Raw genomic sequence first — 15,413 nt, forward strand, 5'->3', positions numbered from 1 at the left:
TCTCAGGAATCTCGCCACACAGACAACACACTTAGAAATACACAGTAAATTAGTCCAGCCATTGCCCACAAGCAAACAAATAAATCAACATGTTTTAATTAACAAAATAAAAATCAAGTCAAACTGAGCAGCTACGGCCAACTTCTCAGCGTAAATTTAATATTCATTCCCCCCTTTTTTCCCTCTTTAAATCTAATCTTAAAGGGAGGGCTGGACAACACCACACAATTAAAGTAGAGTCAACACACGAGATTATATTTAAATTCGTTCAGGCCAATTGCATTCAACACTGCTTCGCAGCACTTATAATTAACATTTCAGAAAAAGCCAAAATTTTTTTTTTTCATAGGTCAAAACAGGAGGTTATGGGTCCCTGAAGGGACCTGGCACTCCTAATGGGTCGCGGGGTTCGATGCCAAGTTGCGGCATTCGGGCCCTGCGGCCCTCACTGGCGATGATGTTATCCCCCATGTCAGTCAGACGAGAGTCTGTTGGGGGGGGGGGGGGTGCTTCATTAAGCACATATACTGAGCTGGTAACCACAATGCCTCTGTAAAATTTCATCTCATAAAATGGAGGTGTTACCAGAGCAGTATTATGTGGTTGCTTGAGGCAACCACAAAATAATAAAGGCATAACAGGTGGTGCGGCACAGGCAAGAAAATACCTTTTCAATTTTATGCAGGTGTGTGAATTTAACTTTAAACAAGATACAGGAAATATCATGTCCCGTCCTGCTCACGTACGGGATAATTCTTTTAGTCACAGAATACAGGAAATCCCGTACAATACGGGACGGTTAGAAACCCTAGGTTAGGAACTTAATTTTTACATTTAATTACTGTGGGTGATCAACACTAACTGTCACACTGTACTCAGGGGCGTAGCCAGGGTGGGGTTTAACCCCCCCCCCCCCCCTTAGCACCAAATCTTTAATTAATTTCTTATTCATCACTCAAACAAATTTAATATTAAAATAAATAAAAATATTACCATTACAATATTTAAATTTAAGTACCGAAAACTGCTAAAATAGCACTATTTTACACCTCAAAATCCAAATTTTCTCGGGGGAGGACTCCCGGACCACCCGCTTTTATAAAGTGGGAAGGGGCCATGCTTCTTAACACCCCCCATACACAAATCCTGGCTACGCCACTGACTGTACTACATAATACAAAATAAGTAATTTACAACTAGGTATATGTTATGAACAGTAAAGACACAATGCGGAAACCACTTTCCAATATTTTACAGTGATTATAAAGTATCACCATGCTTAGGTCATTGCAGCAGCTTTTGCTCTCAAAACTTCAATATGGCTTCCTTTCCCTCCATTTTAAAATAAAAACCACACCACCTATGCACTCTGGTGAGAATTATTGCAACTTAACATATGAGTAACGGAGGAGACACACTGGTAGTGGGACACAATTACAAATTATTTCTAAATAATAAAATTAATTATTTGAAGAACAACTAACATATCAATGGAAGTATTACATTTTCTAGAATTCATAGTACTTGAGAAAATTTGTGATAATGTAACAAATATTACAAAATTCATCAAATTTATTCTGAGAACTGTATGGTGGGACATGTAATGGAGGATACGAACAAAAAATCAATGAAATAAAACTTCTCAATAAATATTGTTCCTTTATATGCTTGGTATGTTTTGAAGTAATGCATTTCCATGTACACATTTTCATTTTTAACAATATTTATTTTAAATTTTTGGTTGGACTGCCGTCCGCCGCGGTCTCGTGTTCGAGGTCAAGCGCAAGTCCTAGCGGGGTGGCTGGCTTTCTTAGAGATTTCTGTTCCGGGGGGGCGCCAGGTTAGCTCGGTGTCTAACCGTGTGATGGTCGTGGGTTCGTTGCCCCAGCGTGGCCCGCTAGAACCATCGGCGGTGATGGAATTTGTTTCCTGATTAGGTTGGGTTGTTTAGGTTAATTTACATTGACGTCGTACCGACACTACCTTAAGCCGGTTCTCACCCGATCAGTGACCCTCCCGTTCGGAGCGCGCCCCAGCCAGATCCGGAACGAGTGAAGTGAGGGATTCGCTACCTGACCTACGTAACAATTAAAACATAAGATGCTAATTACCAGGATATTTGTCAGTGCCATTAAATGAAATCCAGGATCTCATCAGTGTTAATGCTTGTAAATAAAAGTGTTCCATGTGACTATATTTTCAAACAGTTAATTATTAGTGATAGAAGTATTAAGCCCTCAGCAAACAGTTTCCAGGTACTAATATTTAATCAAGTACCTGGAAAGATGTATTATATAAAATTATAACTTTAAGATAAAATAAAGGTGTTGGCGCGTGGCACGGGGGGGGGGGGACTAGTTATCCCACCCCCGCATGGCGGCCATCTTCGGCAGTCTTCGAACACTAGCGGCCGGGGCGGACGTATGTCCCGTGAGTAGCTTACATTTTAAGTGCACCGATAAGTCTTTATGTTCAGTAAATAAATATATCACAACCTCGCTTTACCGCTGCTCACGTGTCCCCAGACCATTTTCGGCAGAGCCGGGCCTATCCCGACCGCCTTAACAAACGCCCCGCGCAGCTGCGTCACGGGTTAACTCACGGTACTGGCCGCCTCCGGTAACCATACTGACCCGCGAGACTGCCGCGGAGATTAGGGTAGTTGAGTAACGGAATCATGTAGTGCTATGTAGTGATATGTCATAAACGTGTACCAGTGCTGTGTGTCAATCGTGCATAATGGCGCATTATTAAAGTAATTCAGTCCAACTCGTGTGTAATTTCAGTGTCACCTGCATAGGTATGCAGTCTCCTACACTGCCTAGGGCGCATCCTGTATCCACTCAGTAAGCCAATCACCACCGTAAGCCGACGTACCTAGCGGGGCACGCTGGGGCAGCGAACCCACGAACCTCCTCACGGTATAGTTCTTCCAAGCTAGCCTGGCGCCCACCGGACAACGAATCTAAAGCTCCGCCCTTAGCCCGCTAGGCATCCCCTGTAACTATTCCTTAGGGACAGGTGACGGCAAATGGCGCCCCTGCGTGTAGCGTAACAAGCAAAATCAAAATCAGAAAAATCGTAGAAGAAACAGGAAAGGACGAAGGTGAACGGCCATCTTGGATGCGCAGGGCCTAGACTTACTGGCGCGACGAAGAAGGCCGACAAAGAGTTTCCCCCCCCTCCACCACGGCGACCCACTTGCGACGCGGGCGGGCGCCGTCACGACCCGGTACCCCCCCTACTCAGCAGCAGTTTTCGCTCTCCGTTTTGTGCGGCCGTCCGGGCATTCCTTCTGCCCACCGTTCGCCCCCTCTTCACTTCGCGCGGCGGTCTCGGCGACCCCCTCCACCCAAGACTTGGATTGGCGCGCGCAGCACAAACACCGCCATTCTCGGCCTCCGCTGTGTGCGGCTGTCCGGGCAACCCCTCCACCCGGCTGTCAGAATCAGCGCGCGCAGCAAACTTCGCCGAAGCGGAACAACACGGCCACGTAAGCGGACGTAAACAAACACCGCAACTCCGTGCAGTGAGATGGCCTATCAACGGAAGATCGGCATGTGTGAGATCTGCTTCTGGCCTCAGGGCAGGGACCTGTTAACCGGGGGGAGACCACCACTACGTACGTGCCAGTGTGCACCGGGAGGCGGAGAAACGCAGGTGAAAACTGAGCCCTCTTGAAATCAATGGGGCACCGACGTGGGACAGGCCCGACCCGCAGAGCCGAGAAGGGAGAAACATACAGCAACCCGCCTGACAGCTGACACGCCATGGACGACACCTGCTGTCGGAGCGGGGCATCGGACCGAAGGCTCGTCGCACGCGCCGGAGACCACAGTGTCCAGGGGCGGGAGAATGTCACAGGACAACCTCATATGGGACCTACCACCCCGCAGGGCGAACCTGCCAGAGTTCACTAAGGCCCCGCACGAGGATCCGCACACGTTCATAGAGCTATGTGAAGAACGCCTGGCACAGTGCCACAACCATCAGTCAGAGTGGGCAGAGCGGGCCAGTGAGCAGATGCGCGGAGACGCGCGAGTGTGGTAGAGCATGTGGGGGAGGTTCGCCATGCCCTGGGATGAGTTCGCCAACGAATTCATACGTCGGTTTGACACTGGGTCACCTCTAGTCGACTGTTTGGCGCAATTCTATGGAGCTCGCCAGCGAGAAGGAGCAGCAGTAGAGCCATTCATCGCCAACAAGCTTCAGCTGTTCCGCCGCATCGCACCAGGAGTGGAACCCACCCAGGCACTGCCTACCATAACGAGCCTAGTGAAGGATGAACTTCAACCCTTCCTGCGTAACTGTCACCCCCCTAATGTCTCAGAATTTGTGCGGGAGGCCCGGGACACTGAACGGAATTTCCACCGCGCATGTCGGCGCGAACTGCACCCGGTAGCACGGGGCAGATCCAGTGCCCCGGGAAACCGACTGGTTGTCGCACCACAAACGCCACATCCAACCAGTGGAAGCAGGGCCAGCGAAGAGGCAACCCCACGCTGGAGAGCAGACCGACAGTCGAGAGGCACGGCCAACACCGGACAACCGCCCCAGTGTCAGCGAGGTTGCCCGCAGGGAGTGTTCCACTGGAACAACGAGTGCCCGAGATGGTCGCGGCAGTCGCCATCGTACCCACCGCCGCCCCCATCGGGGACGCCACCGCAACACCAGCAGCCACCCGCCAACCCAACCCTGCTGGGAAACGGCCAGCGGGGGGACCGGAACTAAACGGCTCGCCCCCCACCAACCGGATCCGCACCATGCCCAACAACAGACCCCCCCCCCCCGACCTTGGGGCAGCTTGGGCACCCACTCGACCGGCTGTTCCGCGTGCCCGTGGAGGTCAACGGACGGCCCGCTGATGCCCTGATCGACACAGGAGCCAGCGCAGTCTTCGTGCGGCCTGACCTCGTACCACCCGGCGCGCTACACCCGGATGATGGCGAGCTGCGCCTGGCCACAACCGCCCACGCCGGGCGGATGCTAGGACGCGCGGACGTTGAGGTAAGTCTGCGAGAACTAACGACTAGCGTATCCGCCATTGTTGTGCATGATTTGTGTGAGGAAATAGTGTTGGGGCTGCCCTGGCTCGCGCAACATAATGCAGTACTGGAGTTAGCCCCCCCTCGACTAAATGTCGGGACGGTGGAGAGGTACGTAGTGTACGCCATAGGCCAGACCCCCACCTTGGGACACACCATCTTAACCTTGGAGGATATGCATCACAATGTCCCGCCTGCTTACCAGGCAAGAATAAATGCAGTCCTGGCCGAATGACCCGAGGTCCTCGCCGTAGACGGGCCATTGATAAGAACCATAGTGGCGGAACACCACATTCCCACCACCACTGACGAGCCTGTGTATGAATCACCCCGTAGCTACGGGTTCTGGGAGCAGCGGGTTATCCGGGGGCAGATTGACGACATGCTCCAGAGCGGGGTCATCGAGCCATCACATAGTCGCTACAATGCGTGCATCGTGCTGGCATCCAAGAAGGATGGCACGAGCCGCTTTTGCGTGGACTTCCGGCCGCTGAACGCTGTGACTGTCAGCGGCCCTCCCCATCAAATTAGCGTCGAGGCCGCCATAGCCAGCCTAGGTAGGGCATGCGTGTTCAGCACCCTGGACCTGAAGTCCGGCTACTGGCAGGTGCCCATAAGATGCGGGGACCGGAAGAAGACAGCTTTCACTGTACCAGACGGGCGGAGGTTTCAATTCCAGGCTATGCACTTTGGATTGAAGTGTGCCCCCGCCACCTTCCAGTCAATGATGACCAGAGTCCTGGAGGGATACATTGGGAGATTCACCCTGGCATACTTAGACGATGTCATCGTCTATTCGGAGAATTGGGAGGACCACTGCCGGCACCTGGCGCTGGTCATGGAAAGGTTGGCCATCAATCACCTAACTGCCAACCCTGCCAAGTGTCACCTCGGGACGACCGAGGTCGAATTCTTGGGCCACGTGGTGAATGCTGAGGGCAACCGGCCCCAGATCGGCCACCTACGACAGATTGCCATGGCGGAAGTTCCTCGCACCCGGAAGCAACTTCAACGCTTCGTCGGGCTCATCAATTGGCTGCGGAGTTATATCGCTAACTTCTCACAGACCATCGTGCCCCTAACCGATCTGCTGTCATCGCAAATGCGCTACCGCTCGGGCGAACCCGCCCAAGCAGCTTTCAACGCTATTCAGGAAGCCTTCACACAGTGCCACACACTGGCCCGCATCGATCCGGACCGACCGCTCGTCTTGCAGACGGACGCGAGCGCTCTGGGTACCGGGGTAGTGTTATACCAGGTGGACGGCGCGGGCGACCTGCAGGTGGTCGATTACGCCAGCGCGAAGTTCGGGCGCGCCGAGAGGCGGTACCACAGCAATGAGCAGGAGTGCTTGGCGGTGGTGTGGGCCGTGAAGAGATACCGCCCACACCTGGAGGGCAGGCCGTTCACTCTCCGCACCGACAACCGCTGCCTCACCTGGCTCCACACCATGCAGGGGAGGAAGGGGAAGCTGATCCGCTGGGCACTATTCCTACAGTCATTCGACTTCACAGTTGAGCATGTGCCCGGCGCAGAGAACCATCTCCCCGACCTACTCTCCCGTGATCCAGACGGCGGCCAGGAGGTGTTGGACGACGACGAATGGAATGACATCCTGCCTCCCGCCCGCGCCAGCTCGACTGGCGCCGCTGGACACGCGTGCGCTCACATCACGATCAACGGAGAAGGGGCCGAAGCACCCCCGAATACCGAGGCCGATGTGGAGCGCCGTGTGCTTACTGCGCAGCACCAGTCCCCAGACATGGACAGACGACGAGAGCGTGCCAGCGATGACGGTCACCCAACCTGGCGGATCCAGGACGGCAGAGTCATGAACCGACCACCCGGAGTAACTGAGGCCTGGAGGACGTATGTCCCCCCAGAGGCCCGTGAGACGGTGCTCGTGTTCTACCACGATCATGACCTCGCAGGACACCCGGGTACCGATCAAACCAGCCGAGCAGTAGGACAGTACTACCATTGGCCCGGGATGAGCCGGGATGTCCGCGACTACGTCAGGGAGTGCGAGACCTGCCAGCGACGCAAGGCCCGCAGGAGGGACGGCGTGCAACAACAGCAGCCCCGGCTGCCGACGATCCCCGTTCCAGACAATCGCCTTAGATGTGATGGGGCCCTACCCACGTTCACCGCAGGGTAAACGGTTCCTCGTGGTAGCCACGGACATGTCCACCCACTGGACCAAGGCCTACCCCTGCGGCAACGTGAGGGCCACCACTATCATTGAAGTCATGACCCGCGAATTCATGGCCAGGTTCGGCTACCCGGAGTCCATTTTAACTGACAACGGCAGCCAGTTTCTGGGGGCCCGATGGAAGGACTGGTGCCAGGAGGCCCACATGGAACATCACACCACACCTGCTTACCACCCACGGTCAAACCCCACCGAGCGCCGCAACCAGGAGTTGAAGGTCCAACTGCGCCTGCGGCTGGGCGATGACCATACTCAGTGCTATCTCCACGTCGCCGATGCCCTATTCTGTGTCCGCCGAAGAGTAAATGCTGCCACCGGGAGGACCCCGGCCGAGATGGTCCAGGGCCGCAACCGTCCGCTGCCGGGGGAGCTGGCCGTCCATGGAGTGCCGCACCAGGCAGAAGGCAGAGGAGATAGCGACCAAAGACGCTCGGACGACCACGAGGCGGTGCGCACGTGACAGGCTCACTACACCCAAGTCATCACCCCCCGGACGACGAGGCCCCCAGCCCCCTTCCGGGCCGGTGACCAAGTGTATGCACGAGTTCACTCCCTGTCGGCGGCCCGCGTAACTACTGCGCCGGACTCGCGCCACGGTGGGGAGGGCCCTACCCAGTGCAACGGCGCCTGGGGGCGACGACCTACATGGTGAATGTAGGGGGCCGCCGCACCCAGAAGATCCACCGAGACGACCTGCGGCTAGCAGCAGCGCCCGGGTACCCCCCGCCCGACGAACCCGAACACGACGACATCGCGGGCAGCCCAGCCACTGAGCCCGACGTACTCAGTCCCGAGGTAACCCCCGGAGCCGCGGCATCCAATGAACCTAACCACACCGATGCCGCTAGCCACCCGGCTGCTGGGCACGATGCGCTCAGCCCCAACTAGCCACCGCCATGTAGCGATGTCTCCGGACGCGAGCACTCCTCGCCCCAAGCGGGCTCAACGGCCGATGACGCTACACCACAAAGACAGAGGAGAAACCGGCAAGGGCCACCCAGACTCCGAATCACGGAGGTGACGTCCCCAGTGCTCGGGGACCCCAGCGAAGGGCCGCCGGACGCAGCCCCTATAGTCACAGAACCAGACGAACCCCAGAGTGAGGGCGCGAACAGGCCCCGACGGCCGGAGAGGAGACGCCGGGCCACGGCACACCTGGCCGACTACGTCCTGGGCATCCTCATCGCACCATGCGCCGCGGCGCCACCCACCGGCCCAATTGCCCCCGCAGCGGCCGAGGCGGCGTCCGCCCGCGCCACCGCGCCATGCGCCGCGGCACCGCCCACCGGCCCAGCTGCCCCCGCAGCGGCCGAGGCGGCGCCCGCCCGCGCCACCGCGCCATTACACCATGTATTCAGGTGCTGTATCTACCTAACGTTACCACCTGGCGTCGAGGACTGACAGGGCAGAACCGGGCTTCTCTGGGGTAGGGGGGGGGGGCGTTTGAGGTCGTACCGACGCTACCTTAAGCCGGTTCTCACCCGATCAGTGACCCTCCCGTTCGTAGCGCGCCCCAGCCAGATCCGGAACGAGTGAAGTGAGGGATTCACTACCTGACCTACGTAACAATTAAAACATAAGATGCTAATTACCAGGATATTTGTCAGTGCCATTAAATGAAATCCAGGATCTCATCAGTGTTAATGCTTGTAAACAACAGTGTTCCATGTGACTATATTTTCAAACAGTTAATTATTAGTGATAGAAGTATTAAGCCCTCAGCAAAGTTTCCAGGTACTAATATTTAATCAAGTACCTGGAAGGATATATTATATAAAATTATAACTTTAAGATAAAATAAAGGTGTTGGCGCGCGGCACGGGGGGGGGGGGCTAGTCCTCCCACCCCCGCGTGGCGGCCATCATCCGCATTCTTCGAACACTAGCGGCCGGGGCGGACGTATGTCCCGTGAGTAGCTTACATTTTAAGTGCACCGATAAGTCTTTATGTTCAGTAAGTAAATATATCACAACCTTGCTTTACCGCTGCTCACGTGTCCCCGAACCATTTTCGGCAGAGCCGGGCCTATCCCGACCGCCTTAACAAGCGCCCCGCGCAGCTGCATCACGGGTTAACTCACGGTACTGGCCGCCTCCGGTAACCATACCGACACACGAGACTGCCGCGGAGATTAGGGTAGTTGAGTAACGGAATCATGTAGTGCTATGTAGTGATATGTCATAAACGTGTATCAGTGCTGTGTGTCAATCGTGCATAACAGCACATTATTATAGTAATTTAGTCCAACTCGTGTGTAATTTCAGTGTCACCTGCATAGGTATGCAGTCTCCTACACTGCCTAGGGCGCATCCTGTATCCACTCAGTAAGCCAATCACCACCGTAAGCCGACGTACCTAGCGGGGCACGCTGGGGCAGCAAACCCATGAACCTCCTCACGGTATAGTTCTTCCAAGCTAGCCTGGCGCCCACCGGACAACGAATCTAAAGCTCCGCCCTTAGCCCGCTAGGCATCCCCCGTAACTATTCCTTAGGGACGGGTGACGGCAACATACACTGTTCTGGTTGTTCTACGGGTCGCACGTCGCGCACGGGAGGTGCGGGGTTGATGTTTAATTGTTCACGATTTACACTGGTTCATTACATTGGGCGCGAGGTCTACTCGGCGGTACATGACTGCCAGTGAAGCGTCGGAACACGTAGAAGTTTTGGTTACACTATTATTACAATTACACTTGACAAAACGGCACCCTGTGGTGCTGTTACATACACGATTACACTCCACACGTTATTTGAGAGGGACACCTGCGTGCCTCTACGTGTGTTTACTTATTAAGCCCTCACGCCAGTCGCAGTTGAGGAAGAGTGTTCGATTAGAGTCGGCTAATCCCGTAATTGGTAAATTGCGACGCGCGGGCCCACCTGTGTGGACCGCGGCTCACTACTAAATCAAAAACACGTCTACGATTGGATGTAGCCTGTGCCTGTGTACTGGGCGATTAATTAAAGTTCTGGGGTGGCGGGAGACGGCCTGAACCGTATACTGCACGGCCCCCACGTAATGCTTTGTGTGGGGCGTGTTAAATTTACGCGGCTGGGATAGGCCCTACACTGGAAAAGGACCAGGCGCACACAGGGAGTATTTAAAAAAGGGTTTCGGTTTTGACTATAAATACCAGATGGACGTTCGATGAACACAAAGAAATGATGGCTCCCCGTGGGACGTGCGTCCGTCCCGGTCCGCGAGTCGCGCTTACTGGCGTCTGGCCCTGGCGCGAGGGGAGGGGTGAGCTCCCTGTCGTGCCAGAGTTTCTAAAGTTCCGTTATTCGTAAAAAATTACATTAACAATAAAAAGCAAGTGGCTCTAAATTCATACAATAAAACTTAATGATTAACTTAATATCTATATATGTTTTAGAATTGACATTTAATAAGATTGTCTAAAATAAGTTTGAATATTAGAGTCAAGCTGGAGACTGTCTGTTTCTTGATCACTACTCCAGTGGCGAATGATAATGCTAATTTGGGGCGGTTTGCGTTACGTCACACATTTCACTACTGAATTTAGGCTGAAGGCCGCAAGGGTTGCACTCACAGCTGTTTTAGTAGAAAGCTACACGTGAGTGACCCGGGCACTCCTACGTCGCACTCTATTAGATAGGGGATTTTGTTTGTTTCTGATTAATTTATAATTGTGTGGGGAATTTTGTAGGCACGGGGAGTGCGTTGCATGTGTAATTAAAATGGTTCGCTATTCTCTACCTTGGGCTGCGGTCCGCTCACTTGACTTAGGTGGGCCATGGCTAGGGGTGCTTTCCGTTAGCAGAGCCGAGTACTGGCGGGTGCAGGTCGGGCTTTGGGGTGGTCTTCGGCAGTACGATGTCAGGACATAATATCACCTTTATTTAGAATGACCCACATGACATTTTGCATGAACGGCAACGAAATGAGACAATTCAATTACTGCATTTCTTTCCCATGTAGTATTCGCCATTGCTGATATTTAACTATTACACTTCGGAAACGGAAAAAAAAGCGGCCGCTTTATTTTAGATAACTCTGATTGGCTGATCCCATCCAACATCCAACATAATATTATTTTAGAACCAGTCCTATACGTAAAAATTTGAAGGGAACTCTATACATTCAACCTCTCAAATAAACATGGTTGCGATAGTGACGTTTAACGTGACGTCACAACCCTCAAAGATATTGGAACCAACATATTGGAAGGTTTTGCTCCTTTCTTTACTCAGGCAAGTTTAGCGCTGCGTGGACGTTTAGCACTTTGTGTATTGTTGTGTTGATTATGAATTTTATTAACCTCTATCTATGGAGTTTATGTTTTTGACGGTTGCTGGACAACCGTCCTAGCCGGGCTTTTTGGTTTTGAACAATTTTATAAATTCCTTGTTTGCTTTAAAAAAAATTCTCATAACTGTAAAATATTTTCCCACGATGGATATAACTGGTGATCATTCATGGGGGCACCTAGCCTCTACTGAACACTTTGGACGGGTATCGAAAAATTATGTGCTGGTAGAACAGGGTGAATTGCATAAATATAAAGACTATACGCAAGCCGCCCATTGCATGTTTTACGCGAGAACCAATAAAAAGATCTTCGACATCTACGATCCTCGGATGATAATTCTGGTAAGTGGTATATATACTAAACACGGTTCATAACCTAGTTTTCGGGGTAATGTAGTTGTGATGTATAGGCATGTTCAACAATGACGCGTTAGTATCTCTTAAACGGATATCTTGGAATGTAGTATTTACAATGAATGGCACGAATGCGGGCCGATTTGGATTAATTTGGCTGTGCCTAGCTCTTCCGTGCCAATAAGCAAATTCACAACACTATTTCCTGTATTGTGGTAGGGGCAGACTGAAATGTAAAATATCTTGCGGGGCCGTGATCCATCACACTATGAAACTGAAACTGATCACAGACCCGTAAGATATTTACTTTCCACTATCCGTTTGCCACTTCCACAGTAAACATATAAAGAGATTTACCGTAAAACAAAACTGCCCCATAGCATTATGATTACTATTATAATTAAAGTCTAACGAGTGCAATAAATAATAAATTAGTTGGATTGGAATTCATGGGTACAAAAATGTATTTATTTGAAGAAATTTTGAATTGGTAAATATGTAGAGTCGCGGTATATGCGAAAAAAAATGCTAAAAATCCGAAAATACTTTTATTCTATGCTCTTTCACTTCCTCTTTTCAATAAACCCGGCGGAGATAAGAAATTCCAAATACTTTAAGAGATATCAAATTTTTATTTTCCATCACAATACCGACCATTGTTGCTTGTTTACGTTTATAATTTTTTTATTTTCGCGACGTAGGTAGAACGACTACATCATTTTCTACTAATGGCAAAGGAAATGTACCCGCCTCTAACATAGGTGAGTTTTTAACGTTTCAAATTTTAATGTTTTATTTGTTGCGCAAGTAATAAGTAAAAAAAAAATTACGTGAGTTCCTACCGTTCATCCTTTGTCCCGGTTTGTTAGGTCAGGTCAGCTACATTATAAATACTTTAAAACTAAACAACCATTAAAATTAATTTATATTATTTTTAATGTCTGCTTAGTTTGAAAGTACAGTAAACTCCCGGTATACCGCGCCCCGATAGATCGCGGAATCGGGTATATCGCAGGTCAAACCATGTCCCCCAATCAGAAATGAATAATAATAATAATAATAATAATAACACAGTAGAACCTCGTTAATTCGTGATGGTCGGGACCGAGATAATCACGGATTACCGAATTTCACGAACTAGCGATTAAAAGCCCGGAAGGTCTTGTCAAGCTTCTCAGACACCGGCGTGCAGCTGGGTTAAGGCCAAGATCATGTGACGTAACATCTACCGAGGCTTACTGCGCCTTGGCAGCAGATGGATAAAAAATAGTAAACTCACCATTATTCGTGTTAATTGGGACCCGCCGATGCCCGGATGATTAAAATCCTGTAAAAAAAAATTAATAAACCCGGATAATCCGTTCACGTTAAGGGCCGTCTTCGAATTAGTTTCGGCTTAAAAAAAAATAGGGCACTGCCTAGCCATTAGTTCACGGTCATTTACAACAGCCGAAGAGAGAAAGATAAGATCGTGCTGAACTTGCACACATAAATTTTGGGTAGCAAAGCTCAATGGATCTCGTCAAAAGTGTACAGAGATTTCTAGAGCAAATGAGATCTGATGAAGGCCTGAATAACTTCATCACATATGCAAAAACAGCTTGCAGATAAAGTCGGTATTGCTGCTGACTTTGAAAAAGAAACTCAAGTCCGTCCAAGGAAAACAAAAAAGCAATTCTCCTACGAGACTGAAGATGAACCTATTCAGGCTGGGAGGACAACGTTCAAAGTTAACTTCTTCTTTGTAGTACTTGATACAGCAATATCTTCGCTTAAAGAGAGATTTGAACTTATGGAGAACTACAGTAAGAGTTTCAAATTTCTTTATGATATTACAAATTTACACACTTGGGATATAAATGAGTTGAGTTTTCTAGACAGTGTTCTAAGTGATGGAGCAGATCGTGATATAAACGGAGTTGAACTGTTTGACGAGCTACAAATTTTTGGACTTATGCTGCCGTCTGAAAGTTCTCCAGCTAAAGCGTTGTCGTTCATAACCAAAAATGGTTATATGGACACCTTCCCAAAAATTTTTGTTGCGCTGAGAATTCTTCAAACTCTTCCGGTTTCAGTGGCCAGTGGTGAAATAAGTTTTTCTAAGTTAAAACTGATAAAAACTTATTTAAGACCAACTTTGTCTCAAGAGCGTTTGAGTGGGCTGGCAACAATGGCCATTGAAAATAAGTTGCTTAATGAAATGGACACCGATTTCATACTCGATGAATTCGCAAAAATGAAAGCCAGAAAAAACTCTTTTTAATGATTTATTTTTAGTTTTGCCATACGTTCTTATAATGTGAATGTAGTTATATTCATTTACATTCTCTATTTTATGTACATTTATAACATAGGTGCGTTTTTTATTCTTGTAAAAATTGATGCAAGTTTGTAAATTATTTTATATAATATCATGATTTAATTTATTAAAGTAGTGAGTGTATAAATAATATTACAGATAACCACGTGGGACTGCTTTGTAAACCAAAATTATCAAAAGCGCTTTTAATAATGTTATCCTTTTCGATTTAAAAAAAAAAAAATTTGTTGGCAAAAGGGGGGGGGGGGGGGGGGGGCGCCAAAATGTTGTTCGCTTACACTTGAAAAATGTGTAGGGCCGGCCCTGGCGCCAGTGATGAGAGGGGCGATTAAGCCGAAAGGGGGGAAGTCTGGTGACTGGTTCACTCATTTCCGTCTGCACACTTCTCGTGGTCACGTGTGTTGACAAGCGGAGACATATAAATGTTTTGTTACAACTTGAACCTACAGACGTAATATTATTCGTTGTATTATACACGTTCATCTTTTTACTTTGGTATAATGTTTTAACATTAAATAGTAAAGTAAATCAGCTAGCGTATTTTTAATCTTTGCAGAGGAATTCCCAGTGGTCCAATACTTACGTGAACCATACTGTACCACTTTTGCCGTGAGGTAGTAAACAAGCCCCGGAAATGTTAATGTGTAGCGGCCTCCCGACCTTTAACCAGAGGCTGGGGAATATAACACTTGCCGATCCGAGCCACACACACTCAGCAACTCAACACAGCGTTTGATGGAATAAGTAAAGACAACGTTTAACAGACTTTTTAATACGGCGCCACTGATTGCGCTAAAATTATTTTGGCGCAATTTTTGTATCCCACATGTGACCATTTATAATTTACTGTAAGCATGGATAACAAAGTTTAACCACTTTACACGATAGACGATTCTTTATTTTATATTGTACGAATGCTAGAATCGTTTTTCACGTATCTGCTGCATACTTCTGCAAAAAACACGCTATCTGTAAGTACGTAAATCTAGAATTTTTATTTTGTAAATCAAACTCGGTACTTTGCTATTCATATTCGGTTTGAAGTATTACTATGGCCTTTCTATTTAGAAGACTTTGACCACAGAATCGTGTGTAACCGCACACACTGCACTTACTTTGTTACGGACACTCAGACGAAGCAGATACTGTGGCTGACACCACGAGACTGGCAGCAGCTTGCGTGCCGCACGTGTGTATGGCGGCGTGTG

The 15,413-nt window shown here is 49.6% G+C and overlaps 2 protein-coding genes across 2 annotated transcripts; both read left to right on the top strand.

Annotated features, from left to right (window-relative positions):
• The first annotated feature begins 7,228 nt into the window (after nt 1-7,228).
• On the top strand, nt 7,229-7,717 carry LOC134527821 (uncharacterized protein K02A2.6-like). Its single transcript, XM_063360773.1, has one exon. The coding sequence runs from the start codon at nt 7,229-7,231 to the stop codon at nt 7,715-7,717; it is 489 nt and encodes a 162-aa protein (XP_063216843.1).
• A 444-nt stretch (nt 7,718-8,161) lies between these two features.
• LOC134527829 (uncharacterized) lies at nt 8,162-8,658 on the top strand. The gene is made up of 2 exons (XM_063360782.1): nt 8,162-8,243; nt 8,288-8,658. The coding sequence occupies exons 1-2, from the start codon at nt 8,162-8,164 to the stop codon at nt 8,656-8,658; spliced, it is 453 nt and encodes a 150-aa protein (XP_063216852.1).
• Nucleotides 8,659-15,413: the final 6,755 nt, after the last annotated feature.

Source organism: Bacillus rossius, chromosome 1, assembly GCF_032445375.1.
Source record: "Bacillus rossius redtenbacheri isolate Brsri chromosome 1, Brsri_v3, whole genome shotgun sequence".
Lineage (NCBI taxonomy): Eukaryota > Metazoa > Arthropoda > Insecta > Phasmatodea > Bacillidae > Bacillus > Bacillus rossius.

Coding starts and splice junctions, on each gene's coding strand:
- LOC134527821 (XM_063360773.1), top strand. CDS start 7,229: ATGTCCACCCACTGGACCAAGGCCTACCCCTGCGGCAACGTGAGGGCC.
- LOC134527829 (XM_063360782.1), top strand. CDS start 8,162: ATGTCTCCGGACGCGAGCACTCCTCGCCCCAAGCGGGCTCAACGGCCG. Junction 8,244..8,287: donor CAAAGACAGAGGAGAAACCG/GCAAGGGCCACC, acceptor TGACGTCCCCAG/TGCTCGGGGACCCCAGCGAA.